Source organism: Pempheris klunzingeri, chromosome 20 (genome assembly GCF_042242105.1).
Source record: "Pempheris klunzingeri isolate RE-2024b chromosome 20, fPemKlu1.hap1, whole genome shotgun sequence".
Taxonomy (NCBI): Eukaryota; Metazoa; Chordata; class Actinopteri; order Acropomatiformes; family Pempheridae; genus Pempheris; species Pempheris klunzingeri.
In genome coordinates, this window is record NC_092031.1 from 3,164,331 (window position 1) to 3,186,437 (window position 22,107).

General features: G+C 40.3%; 1 protein-coding gene across 1 annotated transcript in view; it reads right to left on the reverse strand.

Annotated features, from left to right (window-relative positions):
- The window catches only part of LOC139219918 (rho GTPase-activating protein 44-like), a 33,300-nt gene that overhangs the window by 8,466 nt on the left and 2,727 nt on the right, over positions 1 to 22,107 (reverse strand). Inside the window, exons 2-17 of the mRNA XM_070851926.1 lie at positions 19,772 to 19,811; positions 19,103 to 19,222; positions 18,501 to 18,577; positions 17,576 to 17,687; positions 16,650 to 16,726; positions 14,496 to 14,613; positions 13,424 to 13,492; positions 13,238 to 13,319; positions 11,837 to 11,964; positions 10,397 to 10,508; positions 6,957 to 7,038; positions 6,753 to 6,833; positions 4,984 to 5,097; positions 3,746 to 3,837; positions 3,442 to 3,622; positions 3,201 to 3,203 (exon numbers count right to left, since the gene is read on the reverse strand). Coding sequence (XP_070708027.1) covers positions 3,201 to 3,203; positions 3,442 to 3,622; positions 3,746 to 3,837; positions 4,984 to 5,097; positions 6,753 to 6,833; positions 6,957 to 7,038; positions 10,397 to 10,508; positions 11,837 to 11,964; positions 13,238 to 13,319; positions 13,424 to 13,492; positions 14,496 to 14,613; positions 16,650 to 16,726; positions 17,576 to 17,687; positions 18,501 to 18,577; positions 19,103 to 19,222; positions 19,772 to 19,811 — 1,488 coding nt within the window. The remainder of the gene's footprint in view (positions 1 to 3,200; positions 3,204 to 3,441; positions 3,623 to 3,745; positions 3,838 to 4,983; positions 5,098 to 6,752; positions 6,834 to 6,956; positions 7,039 to 10,396; positions 10,509 to 11,836; positions 11,965 to 13,237; positions 13,320 to 13,423; positions 13,493 to 14,495; positions 14,614 to 16,649; positions 16,727 to 17,575; positions 17,688 to 18,500; positions 18,578 to 19,102; positions 19,223 to 19,771; positions 19,812 to 22,107) is intronic.

The following is a 22,107-nucleotide window of genomic DNA, read 5'->3' on the forward strand; positions in this document are numbered from 1 at the left end:
TGCAGGAGCAAACAGGGAGGTCGGCCTGGTGGGGGGGGGGGGGGGGGGGGGGGGGGGCGCAAAGGAGGAGAGTCACGCCGAGTGTAATGAGGAGAGCGACTGGAGGGGTGAAACGTGCTCTCCCACGGCGTCAAAGCCCAGAGAGAAAACTAACGTTCCATTTGGTCCCTAATTAGGTCAAAGTTTCCCTCACGGATACAAGAAAACCCCCCCAAATAACTTTTTACGTGCTTTAAATTAACTGGCTTTTCTTCATGGTTTGGGCCGTGATTATGTTTTTAGACATTAGTGAGCTTTCAACTTTGTAGCAACAGTTCACGGACGACATGATGCCCCCTCACACAGAACCAGGCCCACAGAGAAAAGGTCAAACACCTTTGGGATGAAGTGGAACAGGCCCCCAGCAGCGCTCGGCTGCTTTGGTGTGGTGGCCACAGCCTGAATATAAATATAATAATAATAAAAATACAATGCAACACTCCCCACATGCAGTCATTACAAAAGAATAAATAAAAATAAACTATCGCACCTTGTATGTAACCTTATATGAGGTCCTACCTATTATGAATTATTCTCCACATTAATGTAGAGGGAAGGTGCAGCGTGTGTCCTTCAGGGTGCAAAGCATGATGGGAAACTATGACATAACATTTTTATTCCTAACATGACGGGGCACAAATATTAGCATCTGAACATCACTGTAGTTATTATAGTTTTGTTCATTAGTTTTTAATCTTTATTTTTACTTTTAGAGTGGGGTTCTTCATTTCAGTTTAGTTTTTACTGTTTAAAACGTTTAGTTTTAGTTTTTATAGTTTTTATACGTTTCAGTATTAGTTTGTTATTGTGATGAGGGCAGGATTTGTCAGGGGCAGATTTAAAAACAGTTTGTGAAGGCAGTCTGTGTTTCCAGTCTCAATGAAGAGATGCACTAACGCCTCCTCGGGCTGGTTGTGTCGACAAATTTGACCAAATTGACTAAAAATAAAGATTTAATCAGTTTTAATAGCTTCAATTCAATAAAGGAATTTTATTTTGTTGTCTATTATTTTGTCATCTGTCAGTTTTTGCCTTTTTCTGAAGTAAAATCGGACTAAAATAAAACTACAGACTTTCACACCTGCAGCAGTTTGAGTTTTTACTTCACTAACCTTAATGTTCACCAAGTAAAAATTTAAAAAGCAACTTTAAAGCCATGTTCAGACCTAAATCTAAAATCTTCTGTGCATAAAAACTAAGACAACCACTTTTTCAAGCGAGCAGCAGCCTCTTTTTGTGCTGAGCCTGCTGCTTCTGACGACGGCTCTCTGTGTTTTTATTGAGAGTCGAGCTCTATTGATCAGACCCAACACACACACACACACACACACACACACACTCGGCCCAGGTCTAATTAGCTGGGCTACTTGTGGTCCCAGGGCTGCAGGGCTCAGGCTACCCGCAGGCCCTGATAAGACCACGGGTGTGTTAAAGCATTAACGAAAGAGACACAGAGACGCACAGAGAAAGAGAAAGAAAGCAACTGGCTGGTTTTCAGCTAATCCTCCTCCAAAGCCAGAGGATTGTCAGATTCCTCATTTCACAGACTAAATGTCATCCCTCTGCCTCTTTTTCTCACCAGGCTGCATAAAAAGCTTGAAAGCAGGTGCAGAGTGATACAGTACTCCTCCTGCGCACCTCGCAGTAAACCAGGGTCACTTCTCACATGAAACTTGTGTAATCAGTGGGGAATTCTCTCGCTCCTACTTCACATGTCCGACCCTGTCAAAAGGCAGTCATGCAGAGACTTTACGTGCCTCGAAGTGGCCTTGTCTAGAAAATATGTAAAGCCAACGTGTCAGCTCGGCTGTCGGTGAGCAGGAGCCACCCTGAGTGAAGCTGCACGACTGCTGATTGATTCAGAAGCAGAGTGACACGGTTGTGTGTGTTGGAATAGTTTGTTTGACGTGGATATTGAACACATATTTGCAGCTCATTTAGATGTGGGAGTCGAGTGCTGTGCTACAACACGCTGTCTTGTCAGTATTTCCTGAAGCTGCAGGACAACATCTCTGTGTCTGTGTCTCTTCCTCTCTTCCTCTCTTCCTCCCCCTCTCGCTCTTCTGAGTCATGCTAATGTGGCTCCAGGGCTGCAAATGTCGATCTGTTGGTCACTCAGTCCATCACGTCCGTCCAGACTGAAATATCTCAACTGCTGGATGGTTTGTGGAATTAAATTTGATTATCTTCCCCTTCAGGAAGATCCCTGACCTTTTCATTTAGCGCCATCATCAGGTGATATCTTCACTTTGCCCAGTACTGCTAACAAACCCAGCTAAGATGGTGATCATGGTAAACGCTGGCCGTCCGTCACATCAGCATCTCAGCTTTGTCACTGTTCGCAGGTTAGCATGCTGATGTTAGCACGGCTGCAGACTCCTTCTCCGTCTGTCTCGCTACTTACAAACAAGAAAAACTAGTTTTGCTGCAAGTAGTAAGTCAGTAACAACTGTAATCACCAATAGTAAATAAATAAAGGTAGTTATATGCAGGCAGAAGTGAATTTCATGCCTCAGTCACACAGCTGAGAAAAAAAAGTGAGACATAGTGCTAATTTTGTTTGATGAGAGAATCAATACAACTCTCATGTCTGTGACTTAAATATGCAGCTAGAAGTCCCTGCTTCCAGTTTCTACGCCGAACAACTACTGTACATTTCCTCAAATAATGGCCTTTAATTACCTTTAATTCACTGTGTTTGATACATGAAGTATATTTGGTCATATTTTCCCTGTTTGTTATCATCATTATTATTCTGTTAATACAACAAAATACAGTTTAGTTGGGCCTGAAACTGCCTGAAATGCATTAACACTTCAGATAAGTAACAGAAAAGTAGATAATATAATATGTATAATACTAACAAAATGTTGAAATGCAAGTTTATAATGTTGACTTTGATCAATCAAAGTGATTTACAGACATTAATTTAATTTACATTATCTTTAACTGGCATGCACATTATGTAACAGGCTCCAGGAGTATTGACCCTTTATTAGGGGCCTCGTGGACAAAAACCACAGGCCATAATCAGAGGCAAACTAACCTTCTCCTGGCTTTAGCTCCATAGTTTACGCACAGACATTAGAGTGGTATCGATTTTTTCATCTAACTCTCTGCAAAAAAGCAAATAAGTGAATATCCCAGCATGTTTCTTTAACCTGCTTCTGTGACTGATCGATGCTCCGGGGGTCCGGTGCTTAAACTGATCAATGAAAGACTCTCTCTAAAGTTAATGCAGTCGTCTCATGGAATAATAATATCAACCAAAAACCAAAACACACCTACCTGAAGTCCTCAACCTGTCTACTTATCTGTGAATGCTTTAAATTAGCCTTTTTTTATTGTCTGTTTCTCTTTTTAACTCTAACTTTAATCCCTGCAGAGACAGAAAAGTCGTACCCGTCCTTCTTATAGAACTCCAGCATCATGTTGTCCGTGGCGACGCTGAGCGGCCGTCGACTCTGGTCGTTCGGCTTGCGATCGATCTGGTCCATGTCCGGAGACGGCATCGAGCTGTAGTTGGCGTTGTGGTTGGTGTGCACCGGGCTCCCGTAGTTCCCTGTGACGTTGAACTCGATTTCTGAGAAAGATGAAAGACGAGACATGGAAACAAGTTTTTATTTTTTCATGTGAAGGAGTCATTCCCCCACGGTAGGAACTAAAATAAGCCAAATCCATGTCCTCTTGTATTGTCCCTCCTCACCTCCGGGGAAGAACCAGTCGGCGTGCTGGATGATTGGTTCGATGATGCCGACGATCTGCAGGGAAACTGTGGTCATCATCTCTGTGATGTTGCTGCAGCGGACAGAGAGGAGGCTTTTATTATGGTGGGACGTCCAGGAAAAGTGGATCATAAGAATTTACTGTCAGCTGGTGATTAACACATTTTCATGATATCACCCAAGCGTTAAAAAAGGAGAAAATTAAAACCATTTCAACAATGTTGGCTATTAAAATACTAATTAAAAGTTAGAGGAGGATGAAGAGTTTGTGAGATTTACACAGAGATATGAGGACGTGTCCTCCACCCTTCCCAAACTGCTTACTCATCATCATCATGATGAACATACCCGATTCTTACATGCAGTATTAGACGGAATATTTAGATCCTTCACTTCAATAAAAGTACTAATACCACAATGTAAGATACAAGTACAAGTGCTTCAGTATAATCAGGAAAATGTACTTAAAGTATTAAAAGTAAAAGTGTCCCTCTGTGACTGTTGTACTATTTTATATTCTCTCATTAGATTATTATTCCTCAGCATTCATGAAAAAGCAGGATTTTACTGTTGGAGTTGAGGTGAAGCTCATTTTGCAGCTGATGATTATTTTCATTGTGGATTAATCTGCTGATTATTTTCTCCGTTAATCCGTTGGTTGTTTGGTTTGTAAAAAAAATAGAGAGAAATGTCGTCACAATGACCCAAAGTGACTGTTTCACAAAGCTTGTTTCGTCCAAACCTCTAAATCATTAAAAACACGTTAAAATAATCAAAAAGAAAAGCAGCAAATCCTCACATTTGCAAAAATGACTGAAATTACCATCAAAATAATTGCCAATAAATGTTCAATCAATCATCTAATTGTTTTAGATGCACTTAGATTCACTTTTAACAACAATATTTTATAAGCTCTTGGTGTGTTTTAACATTTCCTGAAACAGCTGCTCACTGTGGTTTTCAACAAACGGGAGGAAACAGTGTGTTTGTTGGGGACTATTTTCAGCAGTGGATTAATACATGTTAGGTGTGTGTGATTCAGTCAAACTAAAGCACAGTGTGATGAAGGAAAACGTCACCCGGTGCAACAGTGAGGCTCACAGATGTGTTTTTCATAGCTTTTGGTCAATAATTGATCTCTGTGGCGCAGAGGAAGAAGATCAATCAGGCGGCTTCATAGGATTTATTCAAAATATGGGATTTTTATCTGCCGTCTCACCCTTCGTTGTTCATCCACAGCAGGTTCGGTCCGAGGACGATGGCGATGTTCCCAGGCGTCATCTTATTCACATCCTGGTATTCAGTCAGTTTGGAGAGGAATTTGATTAAATACCTGTTAATATAGATACAGGAAGTAGGTCAGTCAATGAAAACATTACCTAAAATCACATGTGTTTACTATGTACAGCCCTTTTCTCAGCATAATGAAGATGAATTTTTTCAGCAAATCTGATGAGTTTTGACTGTTTTTTTGACGTTACTGTAAAGGTAGTCAAGCTTATCTGAAAGTTCCTCCACAAAAGAGGCGATACAGCTTGTAAATACGCAAGATATTTCTGGAAATGCATGAAATTAGCAGGAATGCTGCCTCGTTAGTGAGGCACTTTCTAGGGGTCTGACTCTGACATGTTGTCAGAGGGTATATTTGTAAAATGAGACGCATTAAGTGAGAAATGTGGGAAATAACAGAACAATACCAGGTCAGGTTTCCTGCCTTCTATAGGTTTAAATACGGTAAAAACCAAGACTTGGTGAATTTTACAGTCAGGTTTAGAACAACAACAGTGTGCTCCTTCAACAACATGCCTTCATGAAGCAAAGCTTATTATCACAGCCAACTATTATTACTGTTTTCCAGTCTCCTCGTGGATTTTTCTGAGATATATAAAAATGGGCTAGTGTGTTTCTGTGGCTCTGCAGGAGCAGCCGAGCCGAGTGACTCATCTCGAGCTGAACAGTTGAATGAACATCAGGCAGCTCATTCCAGCGAGCAGCGATCATCTGGACAGGTCTGACAGGTCTCCTCAGAGGACGACCGTCTAAAAATACGCCCTATTTGTGCAATTCGATTATGACACTGACAAGTGCTGCAGTATCTCGCTCCCTCAGTTTCTCTCCCATCACTTTCTCTCTCCCTCTTCCTCGGTGTGTCTCTCCTCTCTTTTCTTTTGATCATCAAATCTCTGCGGTTCTTTTTAATCAAGCGGCAAATACAGCAACACCTCAGCCATAAGGCCTCGTTCCCGTTTCACACAGATCAATGTTTTTTTCTGGCAGGTGTCGATTAGAAAGCGACGATGCAGCCTGATGGAGGCTTGGAGTCATTTTTTCTTCACTGAAGAGGAGGAGGGAGGGAGGGAGGGAGGGAAGAGGGAGAACAGGCCCATGTTTTATCTGCGTTGATTAGATTGTTGATGCTTTGACACAAGTCTTGATTTGTAACCAACACCTTTAGATCCACCTTTCAAAAGTGCAGCTAATTCACAGTGAACTGGATCACATATCTTAAGGTGAACTCTCAAAATGATTATTCACATAACAGTAGTGGAAATGCACAATAAAGGATAACTCATGCTATTCAAACCCACCAGACTCCATTGACAAAAACAGTAATTTCACCTAACGGAACACAGGAGTTGCTGGTCAACTGCTGCCTTGATTAGTTAGTTTGTTTGTGTTATTGTGTGTCACACAAATATTGTGTTTGATCCAAAGTAACCGTTTAAAACACCAAAATCGCACAATAACACAAACAGGACTTTCTGGTCCATCACTGTCTTGATCAGTTAGTTTGTGTAAAATTACTGTTTTTCTTAATGGAGTCTGGTGGCATTGAACTGAGCACTTTAACTAAATGGCCACAAAGGATCATATTACAGCCATTACAGCTCTGCGGAGGCGATCTAGTGGATCAGTTCCAAATACCTTCAAATCATTTTGAACCAAAAAATTGTAAAAATGAGGTGAGGTTTAAAAACAGTCGCTCACTTGAAGTTGTTAAAGTTGGCTGGCGGTAGTTTCTCACAGGCGTTGAGGAGAGCCTGCAGTCTCTTGTCTTGATCTTGAATGCTGCCGGAGGACAGAAAAAAAACAAGTGAATGAAAACAGAGGCTGAACGTGGGGAAAAGCTCAAAAGAAAAAAAAACAACACTGATGCAACAAGAACATGAGAAGAAGTGAGAAGATTCGCACTTGGAGGCCTGAATCCAGTCGTTGTAGACTTCGTAGGTCATTAATGGTTCAGGGAGCTCCCGCAGGTACGACTTCAAGGCACCTGGAGAGAAAATGAGATAAACGGTCTGTTATTTCTGTAGTGCAGACCGTTACTATGGCAGCGAAAGCAATGAAATCATTTTTAAAATCAATATTTTATATCAAATGATTGATTTATTTGGTTCTACTTCATCTTAATCCCATGTCCGACTCCCGACATCTGACCGCCATCACCATTTATTAACTCCCACGAGAGCCACGAGGATGGATAATATATGATAATATATATTTCTGTTTACTCAAACTGAATTCTTCTTTGCATGATTCTAATTTCATTCAGTTCATGTGCTTTTTCCTGCACACACGCTTTGTCCCATGACACACATTTATAACTCCATACGGACCTACTCTATTAAAACTAGCACTTCTAAACAATCCATAAGATCCTTAAAGTAAAACTATGGGGATATAAAACAGACTAAATAAACAAGGACAGATTTCTGAACAGATTTCTGAGATCTGAAATCAACTCTTTCATAAAATACGGTCAGAACAGGTTAATCATAATCTAGAACATGTTATTACATTATTAGAGTTGTTAAATTGTTTGAAACCAACCTTTTAATACCTAAAACACGCTATTTAAAATCAGCTAGTTGTGTCAGAGGTGTTAATCAGGCGTTACATGAGGACTTCTTGGGTTAAATTCAAGGATAAAGCCGTAAAGGGACATTTCCAGAATATTTAAGAGGTCTGTGTGTGTCACCGTGGGCTCTTATGGGATAAACTGTTTCTGAACTCCGTTTGATGGGACTCGTCGGTGGAGGTGTAACGTTCCAGTGCTGACGAGGAAGACGACGGCTGACTGCGCTTCTCTCTGACTCGTCTCCTTCTCGCTCTGGTCTGCTGCCTTCGTTTCCCCCCCGGGGAAGCGTGGGATGGATGACAAACAACAGAGTCAGGGCATCCCTCGCTGGGAGGCAGCAGTTTGTATAGGAGCACGTCCGCCCGTCTGGATCAGTGTATGTACAGACACGCTGTCTGTGGTGCTAAATACACACATTAAACGTGCATTAGATGATGTAGAAGCTCCTCTAGTCTGATGCACTTGCAAAGAAAGAAAAGCCTGCTGCTTTTCATTAAGGCCGGTGGAAGATGAGCCACTGCACCCCCCATCACGCCCGCTGGGACAGACTCACAAATTAGATTTGCTGTTAGATCTAACCCACTTTAATATGGGATCATTACGGAGGTATAGGACTCATCTCGAAGCCCAGTCTTTCTCCACATGCTCCAGTGAACACAGCTGATTGACTTTGATATGATATTTAATAAAAGAACATATTGTCCCTGATGGGTGAAAACACTGCATCTCCAGCTCTTGTGGCTCTTCGTGCTGAAAAATGACCTTCACGATGCACCGAGCAGCTTTTCAAGACGTTTGACGCGTTTAGAAAATGCACACATTTGCATGAGATCAGGAGTGTTTTCGGTTTAACATCTGTTACTAACCAGTTTGGCCGCTCAGAGCTCAAATAAAGAGATGCTGCCCACGAGCCACGACTCCTACGACAGGTCTCAAATTCTCTTAAATCCTCATATGTTCCACTTAAGAATGAATCTGTTCAGTGGTTCTTGCATGAAACTCAATTAGTATCATATGGAAATCACAGCATAAACCAGAAAAGTGTTTATTAAAAATGTGTCTGTACTGAAATAAATGTAAAAGTTTCCAGAATTTCTTCCAAAATCTAAATATTTTAGAATTATTTCTGCACTTTTAAGCAACGTGGAGGAGCTCGTTGGTATTTCTGATAACTTTTGTGACACTTAAAAAGGTTTTTCTGTCTAAAGACGAGTTAAAAGCACCTGAATGTCTCTTACTGCTTATCTAACTCTCTCATTTTTAAAGACAGATAGGCTGTATACATTTTTAATTATTATATATTTTTCCCTCATATTCTGTATTGTAAATTTACCTCTATAATATATGTATATCTATATTTTTTTATTTTGTATTCAGGTTTCTTGATTATGTACAAATACCTCAAGTGTTCACAGTACGTCTCTTTTAAATGGCTGCTTTACTTATTCAGTATCAGATGAGGTAGTAAAGATGATCAGAAACATTCATTTATCCACAGATTTCCTCTTCACCTGATTCATAGACGAGTCCTGTTGTGAACTGGGTCGTGATAGTTTGTCGTTTTTTAAAAAAATAAGCCCTCAGTGTAGTCATATCAAGCCATCATCGCTGTTAAAGGGCTGTACGTGCCTTTTTATTGGCTATTTGTGTTTAGAGAATCATAATCAAAAGTATGTGAACACAAACAAGGAATTGCTCTTGTTCACTTAAACATAAAGCTGAACAAAGCAAACACAAATTTAACTTAATGATATATAAATACTTAGATGTAGATGTGACGAAGACAGAAAAAGCACGAGTACTCAGGCTGCCATCGTGGATAATAAGAGAATCTTTTGTGTGTCCTATATGTGAAAATAATAACAAACTCTTGATGTTCTGTTCCTGGAGCAGCGATTATACTGGAGGCACCTGCAGATATCTGAGGGCTTCTTCAGTGACGTGTCGCAAAAATGACAAATTTAAGAATGCGTTCTTCCCGAGCTAAAAATATTTCCCATAGCTCCCGAAAAAGTCGTTATTTCAGAGATAGACGGTTTTCATCTGACAACGGCGTTATGCAGCAGTCAGCTCCGATAAAGACAAGCACCATCCTCAAAATAATAGTAATAAAGAATAAAAAAAAAATCAATAAACAGCATCTCAGAAGCTTCCGTTTCTTTTGTAGTCTGATTTAAAAGCAAATCAGTGACAGAAACAAGACGACACAGAAAGCAGATCTTGTTTTGTGTTGCAGCTCCTGCAGAGGATGAGCGATCAGTCTGACACTAATCTCAGTTATATTTGGAATTTATCACCACACATTCTTGGGATCCTTTTTTTTTTTTTTATTGTATATGTTGAATAAAAAAAAAGAAATACAGCTTTTCTTGCTGCCGAGCTGAATCCTAATCGAGTGGTAAAAGTAATCTTTAAACTCTCATGTTGAAAATTACCTTTAAAAAGGAGGAATTTATTCTGCTGAGGGTGACGAATGACAGCAGCAGAATCTCTAATGTGTGCAGGAGAAACAAAACACAAACAGTAAAAGGGATAAAAAATATATTTATGTTTAAATATATTAGGGATTTCTTTGGCTACCGGCAGATCATTTGGCAGCTTAATTGTTTTGTTCATTCTTTTCTCCTCCTCTTCATGGAAGTGAAGGAGGTTGGGTAGATGTCTCATTAACAACTCATGACTCTGCCTCTGCAAGACAAGCTTCCCCCCCCCGTTCTCTAGACAGCGCTAACCAGTCGTCATGGCAACGGACGGGGGATGTGGCGGCGCTCACCTGCGATGGCGTGCGGGTCAGCCGAGTACTCCTGGACGTCGAGCACCCCGCAGTCCAGCGACGCCTTCAGCTTCTTCAGTTTGGAGGCCGACGGAGCGACTCGGAACAAACCCTGAGACACAAGACAACGGCGGCACGAGTCAGACGCCACTTCTCTCCTCCCACAGTCAGGAGATGAAGACTTTGACATTAAATATAAATATATTTGCAAAACATTTTGGACAACAGCAGCAGTTCTGGTATCAACAAGGTCAATATTACACACTACAGGTGAGTTAGGTCGGCTAGATATCAGCATGAAACCTCCCCAGTTGACTCACAATGAGAAAACTATTTTTTTTGTATAACAAGTTCTCTGAAATTTTAGGTTTAAATATGCAAATGAGGAATCTTCAAATTAAATATGTGCACGTTTGCACACATTTCCATAACAAAAGTCTAACATTGTGTTTTTGTTCACATATTAGAGAGGAAATGTTGGATATCTTTTTCATCACTCCATAAATGTTTCAGGAATAAAATTTTCCGGCTCTGAATGATATGTGAACAAACCCCTCTGTAAAAACCTTTAGAATAGATATATAATAGATATAAATATAAGTTTGGTGCTAATGAAGTGGAGATTTGTGGCTCAGAGTCTTATTTTGAGACAACAGCCTTTAAAAGGTGTTCAGTTAGGAGAAATCTGCAGACAAAAAGAGACAAAATGAAGTGAAACAAACACCTAAATGTGTGTTTTCAACGTTTTTGTTCCACTAGACTGAAAGAAGATGTGTCATGAATGTAAAATTGGCCAAAATCTCAAAATTGACCAGTGCATGACCAAACCATGGCGCTGCCTGTGGTGTCCCGCCACGCAGGAATCATTTACTTTCCACTGCCACACAAACTGCAACCTCTGAGTTCAGCACCAACAACTCATCTGATAATCAGCTTTAGATTAAACTGAACAAATCCTTCTCTGCAGCATAAAACATTATCCATAATGAACAACAAACGTCAAATTACAGTCCAATTACTGCAGAATGGAAATGAACTTATACATAATGATGCATTTTTCTTTAAATCTCATAAAGAGTTGTTTACTGTAACCTCAACATGCCTCCATTAAACAATCGTTACATGCTGAGCGATTAAAGCTGCACGCTGGCCTGACGACATGATGAAATTAGAGCATTTCTTACCATCACACATTAATTAAAACAGCAAAGGGCTATTTATTTCAGGCTTTAGGCAAATTGCTTTGAGGAAACCAAACAGCTGCCTCTGTAGGACTCGTTAGACACCTTTCCCCTCCGTGGATTCATTTCGGCGGCGACATCTGCAACGTTTCTCACCAGTAAATTTGTTTCCTGTGTGTGTGTGTGTGTGTGTGTGTGTGTGTGTGTGTGTGTGTGTGTTGTGCAAAACAGATGCAGCGTGTTTGTCGTGCAGTCTGACCTCCTCCTGCATGCCGCACTCCAGCAGCATGGTGACACAGGCCTCGATGGGAAAGGCAATATCTCTCCCGCTGAGCGCTAAGTGTTCCTCTAATGGTTTCCCATAGCACGGTTTCTCCACCCAGGTCTCTGTCAAACACACACAAACACACACACACACACAGTTTCAGGATGTTGTTACACTTGAATACAAATGCTTTTTCTCTACGGCTGCAGAAAGTCACCAAACCAAAGAGGAAATTTGCACTGAGCTGCTATTTCATCAGGTATCAGATAAAACTAATGCAGTCTTATAAACTAATGAATATAAAACCTGCCTTCATCAAGTTTACAGTTTTCTGTTTTTGCTAGTGTGTCTAATATATCACTCACTGTAATGGGATACAGTTCAACAGTACTGCAAACTACAGCCTCCACAAAGTGACCAAACAGTTGGATCAACACCACTCTAAAAACAGTTTCAACCAAACTTGACTTTTTAAGCCTTCATGACGTATTAAACTGTCAGTAAAACATTAGATACAGCTCAGAAATGTTAGTAGTACCACTAAAAACAGTGTGTAAAGTGACTGAGAACATAAAATGAAATAAAAATGGCCCAAAAAGCTCCTCATTAACGATCATATTGGCAGAACATGTCCTATTTGGAGAAGTCTTACTTATTACTCCTCCTCCAACTTCTAAAAGCACTTAAAGCACTATACAAGTGCAGTTACCACTCACCATGGCTAAGATATGGCCATTACCCCATTCCCCTATTTATACTGCTGGTAAATATAGGGTTGTATCATCTGCATAACATGACAGCTCTTAAACAGAATAGACAGAAAAGAAAACAACAGAATAGTGAATGAATGAAAGAAGGGAGGGACAGATAAGAAAAAAGCAAAGTTTAACTAACTAATATCATAAAAACTCACCCTAACCAGGTAGTCAGACTAGTTCGTATTAGTTCACGTGATATGATTTGTCAGTTTAGTCCACATTGGTAAAGATCTGTGCATTTTTATGAGAGTGGCGGCTTAACTTTGACTGCTGCTCATTTGCTCACAGATATGTGACATCATGGATGAAAACCTTAGACTTTAATCTATGTTTTCAGGTGCTTTACCCTGCAGAAAAGCATACTGGCTGAGCAGGATAGTTGCTGAGATGATGTATGTAATTTCTCAGTTCAAGAGGTGCACTTTTCACCTGTGTTCCCACTGATGCTGAGGACTTAAAGGCTCAGTATGTACCAGATGATTTTAGTGTCCACAGTGTTGAAGCTGTAATTAAAACAGCTAAACTCAAACAGCGGGACGCTGAACTGATCATAAACACATGCAGGCCTAAGCACTGGCTGAGAGGAGGACGAGTGACAAAACAGACTGAAACATGAGTGTGTTGGTCTCAAACTCACCCTGATGGGCTTTGATCTGGGGCAAAACACTCTGCAGCAGCTCTAATGACTTCCTGTGGTACTCTGCCTGGACCTCTATCAGCTGGGCAGAGAGACAGAGAGAGACCAGAGAGTCTGTGATGGACAAGCAGAATATTTCCATCTCTTCACAAATGCCTGGAGAGTCTGGAGAGACGGTGTGCTTACCGTCTGGAAGTAGCTTGCATAGTCAATTTCTTTGGCCACAAAACTGTACATGTCTGCTGATAACTGATCCTGGTGAGAGACAAACATACTTATACATGAGCAACGAGGAGGCAGGAGACTCAGACAAACATAAAACATGTCTAACAGCATTTTGACTTAATTAACTACACTAATGATGGCTGTGGATTGTGTACGCTGGCTAACTGGGACACTTAATGTAGCTGAGTCTGTATTCATGTTATTAGTTATTTACACTGTATGTTTTTTTGTTGTTTAAAAGGTCAAAACATGTGAATACACAGTAAAATCTATGAAACTTATATTTATCCTGTCTATTGAGAAATTATAGAACTAGAAATCAGGCAGCGATATATCTAATCTGCATTTTGATGTGAAAACACTAAATTAATCCTTTTTTTTGCAGGACATCTACATTAAATCTTTGTGCAAGGATTAACTGTCCAAAGATTTGAAGTTACAGCTACAGTTTGTCACTGTAAGCAACTCCTTTCACATTACACAGAGGCATATGAAGCATTGTTAATCTGGATGTCCAATCAGTGAATCAGTGTTTGTTGGTAAATGTAGTCACTTGAAGAACTGAATACCTCAGTTTGTGCTTTATTGATCTCTGTGGCAAAATCTGTTGTACTTCCTGGTCTCCAGCGGCGTCATCAGAGTCACTGGTGACCAGGAAGAACTACAGACTCGTTTTGGTTGAGTCTTTAGGGCCGTCTGTGGCCGATGCGGACCCGAGGAGAGTCGAGCAGGGAGGATTTTGGGGTTGGAAGTGAGAAATTCTCATAAAATGCATCATGGTGAATGTAGGCACTGCTGGCATGGCTCTGTGAGCAGGATAACTCAGCTTTCTCGGTCAATATAACACGCACCGAGGGATTTACTGCTAGTTTTTGGCTACTTTTACCATCAACACTGGTTGGAAATCAGCATAAAACGTAGCAAAGTTTTCCTTTAATATAGAAATATTGATTAGTGCAGCTTTAACTCTAATTCTAAGACAATTAACTTATATCATTATGGAAATAAATCGTGAGTGAAGGTGAGCACTGACTCGACAGATCTCCATGCGGTTGGCTGCCTCCTCCATCTCTTCCCTGAGGTGGTCGGCCTTGGCTCCTGTTGGCTGCAGGTTGCTGGACAGTCCTGAGGACTTGGTGGACTGATAATACCTGATAATAACAACATGCTTTCTGTCAGCATTACTATGGATTTGAGAATTGCGTTAGAATAAACAGACACTGATGAACTCGGCATGTTAAACTAAACAAAGACAGTTTTCATTTGCCTTCAGCAGCTTAAGGCATTTGCTCCTGAGAGAGATAATCAACAACAACAGCATCTGACAGCTTCTCTCACAAAATGAGTCACTGCAAACAAGTGAAACTTTTTTTTTTTTTTTTTTTTTTGAAAAGCCAGTGGATTACTTAAGTCTTCGGCTGACAAAATGCAAACACTTGACTGTCTATATATACCCTCAATTCATTCAACTTAAGCTGTTTTTCTCCCTTCCCCTCTCTGAGGCTTTCTGTCTGAGCTGTGTCTCTCTGGGTGGAGATAATATGTCGCGCTGCCAGAGGAGCTCAGCACACAGCGGCATGATGGGAAAAATTGTCTCCGATTTGGGTCACTTAAAAAAAAAAAAAAAAAAAGTCTGACTGACTGGACTGCAGAAGAGAGGAGAATCACATTTCTCACAGTGGCATGGAAATGACAGAGAATCAGAAGAAAGAAAGTGTGGTGGTTCTGAGTTTCTGCGATCAGAAAACAGTTTGTGTTTGAACAGGAGAGAGAGAAATCTACACCGACATGACGATTACAGCAAATCTCCTGAAGTCAAAGTATCCACAATAACGACCTGTTGGACTCTGGAGGATGGACAAGTGACGAAAACACAAAGCCTCAACATATTCTTTTATCTACAGTATAATTAGACTCTTTACTTAAAGGAGTTACTTAAAACACAATGTATCCTTGAGCTGTGACAAAAAATGCTTTTCCCCTCATCATAAATAAGTATTTTGAAACCTCAGCGTCCACGTTTCTCTTCTTCTTCACTGTAAACTGGTTAAACAAAACGATGTCGTACTAGAGGTCAAAAAATCATTACATGGACGACCAGATTCACCTTAAAAACAACGACCGTGATGGGGATCATTAGAGTAAACTAGTCATGAAGAGGACATCCCTTAAACTTGAATTACTGCCTCAAGGTTGTTTGCCTCCACCAACCAGTCAAATGTGAAAAATGGTCCCAATCTCTCCTTCTGTTCCTGAGTTATGGCTTTGGATGATGGCCAGAAAAGTCTTTTTCAAGAACATTACGATGCCACGGTGAAGAGAATCTCCATTACTTCATCCCATTCATGTGAAATGATGTCATAATTAGCCAATGAATTCTTGAGTTGTGGCCAAAAATGGGTTTTATGTGACGTTCGAGCACCAAAATCTAATCAGTTCATCTTTGAATTCGAGTGGATGTTTGTTCCAGATTTGAAGAAATTCATGAGAATTTGACAGAGTAGAAAACATAATGCCACCAGCACAGAGGCATAAAAAATATATATACATATAAATAAACATTTGGTGAGAAGTTAGCCATGCTAGCAGCATAGCTAATGTGAATCCAACTAAATAAAGAATAAATAATAAAGAAAATACCTGTTCTTTTTGCCCTTACTACTAGATTTCTAAATAATTCTTTAGGCTTTACAGGCTGATGAATAACAGGGAGCACAGAGGTGTGCATGATGCATGAATTTAAAGATTTAGAGAAGGAATTTAATTGAATTTAAAGAATTCTTTAAATGGTGCAGAAAGTTTTAAAGAGCAAAACCCACAATGACTTGATCGGACTAACATGTATTGTGTGCATCTCTTATTCCTCTGTTTGGGTGTTTTCATGCGATCTGTTGACAATAACACAAATAAATAACATCACCAGGCTTATCCTTTAAGCAGAAAGGATTAAATTCACCAAAAGTGCCATTATCTAAGGTTTTCACACTCTGACGGCAGACTGCGGTGTGAAACGTGTCGGCTGATCCACACGGACGTGGTCACAGCTTCACTGCCTGCAATCAAATCCCGGTGACATTCAGTGGGAAGCCTCAGGACCAGACTTTTCACAGGGGATGGAGTTTCTCAGATCACAGCCAAGACTCTTTCTCACACACAAGTCAGAAGTCCCACATAGTAACAGACTCACCGTGTGCGCGCAGAGTCCATGTCCAGGACCAGTTTCGCTAAATGTTTCCTTTGTTTCTGGATATTTGGGATTTCCACCTGAGAGGACAGAGAGGTTTTTACTTCAGTCTGTTGTTTGTTGGTGTGAAAGAGCACGAGAAACACACTCAGTATTGTCGGAGGCTTTGCACCTGCAAAAACCAGCCCTGCGGCGCTGTTTCTCGGTCTCATGAAGATTAGTTTACTGGCTAATTTACAGAGAAATCAGCGTCTACTGCACAGCACATTCAGTATTAAGACACATGTGGGTGCTTTTCTGCATAGAAAGTGCAGGTTTCAAGTTCAGGGACTCTAAACTCTTAATTAAAGGGCACAAATTAAACATTTTCCTCCGATAATTTGATCAGTCTGGTTGAAACATTTTGCAGCATGAGTTTATTTATTAAGTGAAAAACACAAGCTACATCCCTAATTAAGTCAGATGTGTTATCAACAAATAAGGAGCTGTATAAAAAGTCTGAGGATCATATTGAATTATATAAAATTATGCCAAACACAGTTCAGAATTATACACATATGTTATGTACATATATTGATTATCATAGTAAACCAGTTAGACTTCAAAATGGGACTCATGGATGATAAAAGCTGCTGGAAGTCTAAAAATGACGCTGGTACTTTTACGGGAAGTAAATATTTCTTAATATATGGTATTTTATTTACAGTTTTCCCCTCTTCACAGCTTATTTTACCTATATTAGCTACTTTTCTTTGGTTTTGTTACCTACTCGTCATTGAATTACTGTAATATGTTGTCTTGGGTTGCATCATGTTGTTTTATCTATTGAAAAAGTTTCTAAAATACTAATACATCAGATCACAGAGACTTCATATGGTTTTCTGCCTTTTTCTAATTAATCAATTAATACCACGGTGTCGTTTCTGTACCTCTGCGAGGTCGTACAGGGGCTCGATGACGTCTCTCTCGATGGTGAGCTCGAAGAAGATGAGCTCCTGAGCGAGTTTGTCCTGCGTCTCGCCGCAGAGCTTCAGCATCTTCCTGCAGCAGACGACGGGCCCACGAAACATCAGTAAACATGACGATCAAACACTGAAACGTGGCTCTCTGAGGGTGTCGCTGCCACAGCGCTCCTCGATAATACGATAACTCTTTTACATGTTTGACTTTCTGTCTGTGAGCGCTGTTAGAATTAATTATTTTAATCTTATTGATGTGTTGGCCTGGGGCTCAACGCACAGCAACTTTAGACACAAACAGACAAAAACACAAGCGAATAACAATTAAAATCTGAAAGGTAAGAAAACAGCTTCTTAAATCTGACAACACACGAAGGCTGCAAAGTGAGAAAAATGATATTTTAGATTAGATTATTGTTGCAGTTGTTTAACTGGTATCCTTGTGTGAACCTTTTCCTGAAAACTAAAAAAAAACATATTAGTATTTCGGTAAAATGAACTCTTTTCCATTGTGCTCCGTGTGACCTTCAGTGTTTCTGTATGTTTGTGGAGATTATTTTCTAAATGTGGTGAATGTGACTTCAAACTCCTGAAGATTGATTTCTTCATTAGCTTGCATTTACTGCGTTGAACTCTCAGAGCTACTAGATAATAAGTCTTTCCTGGTTAAATGGAGGCGAAACTGGGGATTTAGGAATAGTTCACATTTACAGTGGAGGATAAGTTTGGTCCTCATCTGACTGCATTTCTGGACCTGAATGGAAAATCAGTTCTGGGTCACTGGGTGATAAAAATTCTTGTCCATGTCGGGGACAGGCAATCAAAGATCATGTAAATTACTCTGTGTGTGTGTGTGTGTGTGTGTGTGTGTGTGTGTGTGTGTGTGTGTACTCACCCTAGTAGAGACTCGTCCCCGAGCACAGCCGCCCCCTCCACCATACATTGTGCTAAAGTTGTGAGAGGAAGCTTCTTCTGCACAAAAACAAACAAACACACACATACACACACACACACGCACACACACACACACACACACACACACACACACACACACACACAAACAAAGGATGAATCAGCCGTCACACTCTGCTGAACGTGTCGTGCTCCACACTGAAAACAAAAATCTGTAATTAACAAATGAAATTAATCACACACAATCTGTAACACAAGCACGTTACAACACACACACACACACACACACACACACACACACACACACACACACACACACAGACATGCACACACACACAAAGACCTGGAGGAAGAATTCATCCTCTCAGACTGTTAGAAATCATCCATTTATTTACTGTTAATTGTGATCTAGGAGATATTTTGTAACAAACCAACTGTTTTATTATCACATTTTATGTAATTAATCAAAACATTTGCCTCTCACTCCTCCTCAGCCAGCCTTATCGGCTCCAAACACTTCAGCAATGCTACTATCTAAGTGTTTTTGGGGTTGATTCCTCCCCCAGAGTCTGGGCTTCCTCTCACCGAGGGTGATCTGACAGACTTCTTGTCCACGTCCACGCCCTGCTGGCCCTGCAGACAGGCAGTCAGCTTCTTGTGTGTGCTGTGGGAAACCTGCTTGACCAGCTCCAGACGTTTCTCCACCTGTCAGATAAAAAAAAAAAAAGAAGACACAGGACTTAGTGAAGAGTGGGTAACAGGTGCACACATGCAACTGCTTACTCCACCTGTGTCTCACGCTTAAATACTATCAGTCCATCGGCAGGTAGAGGCATGCACACGCAGGCACTCAGAGCCTCGAGCTAGAATAGAGTCTGATTAAAGACGCCCAGGCTGTGCAGCCGCCTGTTTGTCTCTAAAAACACTGGCATCAAATCGAGCTTCTCCTCTGCCACCACGGCTGCTGTTTACCTGTCTTATTTTAACGCCTCTCATTTCATCATTAAACCAACACCGTGGAACTGATGTCGCTGCCACTGAGGGCAGCATTATTCAGATCAATTACAGAGCTGCGCCCCGAGCCAATCGGTTCAGCCTTTTGTATCACCGAAGAGCTTCAATTTCAGCGCTCATTAATGTTGCCTGAAGACATTTGATAAAGTCATTTTATGCACAATGAATACTTCCCACCATTAGTGATTTTCTTTTTTCCTATATTACACACACACACAAACACACACGAGTCATTCATACCTGTAGCAGGTCTTCACTTAATACTTCTGTTTTTTCAGCCCTGGAAGAGAAGAGAGAATGGGAGGATGTTAGGGGAATGCTAAATGACAAAACTTGTGGGAACTTGGCAAACAAAAGTACACTCACACTGCTCAATCAGTGTAATTACATCATACGATAAATCATATTACAGTTGCAGCCTGGAGCGAATCATTTAACAGGAATGTTTATTTATCAGCAGTTTGAAGCGACTCAAGCTCATAAAGTATAACTGTATGTTGGGAATATCACTTTTTTTACTTGTGGTGCTTTTTCTTTTCCTGTTTCCAGTTTATGAAGCCATTTGTTTGTCTACTTGACTTGATTTGTACAGCAACAGTGTGGAAACACAAGCGTTACAGTTTCCACAGGCCCAGAATTACATATAATCCACCACATGACAGATAATCTCACTTCACACAACAATGCACATGAAGTTGCATCGACTGCTAAGCTAAACTTCCACATAATTACATGTTTAAAATGAATAAAACTCACTCTAAACTGGATTAAAAAACAGAGAAAAGCTTGTTTTTCCTGACATGATGCAACATGACTAACAGTCTGCTAACAGCTTGTTGTGCTTTGAGCCAAATGCTAACATGCTAATATTTAGCAATGTTTACCATGTTCATCATCTTAATTTAGCATCTTAGCATGCTAACAGCTAATTATTAACTAATACTTAAGAAGCACTAAAACAGCTGGTCAGTAAATGTTACTCAAACCAGCGGTAGCGGTGCATTTGTTGGGGACTATTTTCAGCGGTGGATTAATACACATCTGGCACTCCGGTGAGTGTTTGTGGCAGCAGGACGGTGTGTGTGTGTGAGACTGAGTCACAATAAACTAGAGTGTGTGTTCATAGTAATGCAGTAATGTGTCACCCAGTGCACCAGTGAGGCTTATTGATGTGTTTTTAATGGTTTTTGGACGTTAATGAAGCTCTATGGCACCGAGGAGGAATATAAATCAAGCTCTGATACACAAACAATACTACGTCAATCCATTCAACGCTAATTCTGGTCTTATTATTTGATTTATTGACAATACTAAACATATAACATATACATAATATATGCATTTTTGATTTATTAGATTATCAGTTCCTTTAGGCCATTTTTTGAAAAGTCACAACATGTCTAGATATCGACTGTGAGTCATGTTCGGACCTTAAGGCGAGAGCGTGAGGTGTTACAACAACGGTGATCGACTCCATCACTGCCTCCGGCAACGCTCGAGATCGACAGCTAGACCCAAAATCAATGTGGATATTAGAACATGTGAGGCTACAGGTTAATATTAAGGTATAAGACGTGTGAGTGTCGTGGCCTTTAGAGAACATTAAAGGACACAACTCGACTTCTGCTCGGCCGCCACAGAAATATCTTTTTCTATTTCTTTCTTTTTTTGTAATTTGATCATTTTTAACATACGGGACTCCAACAAGAGCAACTAGGCAGAAAAAAAAGAGAACAAACAGAAAAATCAGTTAATTAAAAAGCAGCTTATATCAGCCCTGCTAAGCATCAGGCAGACATTTGATGTGACCCAGAAAAAGCTTCTAGATTATATGAAAAGGTTTTAAGGAGCCTTTAGTGGAGCGTCTCATTTTCCTCAGCTTGCTGCAGCTCAGTGCATCCATGATCTCCAAATTTAGAGGGCGAGGTATTCTTCCATTTCACCGCAATAAGACGCCCAGCCTGCAAAGTAGTGGAGGCCAAAAGTTTTTGCAAAGAGCCAGATTTCGATGGATAAAGCCAAAAATCGACCGACATGGATTTGGAGTAATTGTCAGAAGTGTATTCTACTACTACTACTATCACTAAGACTACAGGACACAATAATATGTGCTGCAACGATAAGAAAACAAATAGACAACAAACTAATTTAAGTTTTTGAAATAGAAAAGAAAAAGAATATTTACAGGTACTTTATTCCAAACTTATTCCTTCAGGTCTCCTTTGTATCTAACGAGGATCTAGTCAGAGCGTCACTGGGAATAATTTGACATACAAGGAACAACAAATAGTTTTAGACAATAAGGATAATTAAAGTTATTGCATTTAAAGATAAAATAATAGCAGTGAAATTGGCGTCTTACATTGAGAAGGAGCCACCTGAGTGTGTCTGAGTTTTTCTTACGTCATAAATAGATATTTTTCTGAACTTTTTTGTTAATTTGAAGCTGGTAAAACCTCCTCTGGTCTCACAACGACCTTCCAACGTGTTCTCGACGTGGGTTTGAGACACTTGTATTTGATCCAGGAGGTCATTTAGGGCCCTTAGTACCCTACAGACAGTTATGGAATAACTAA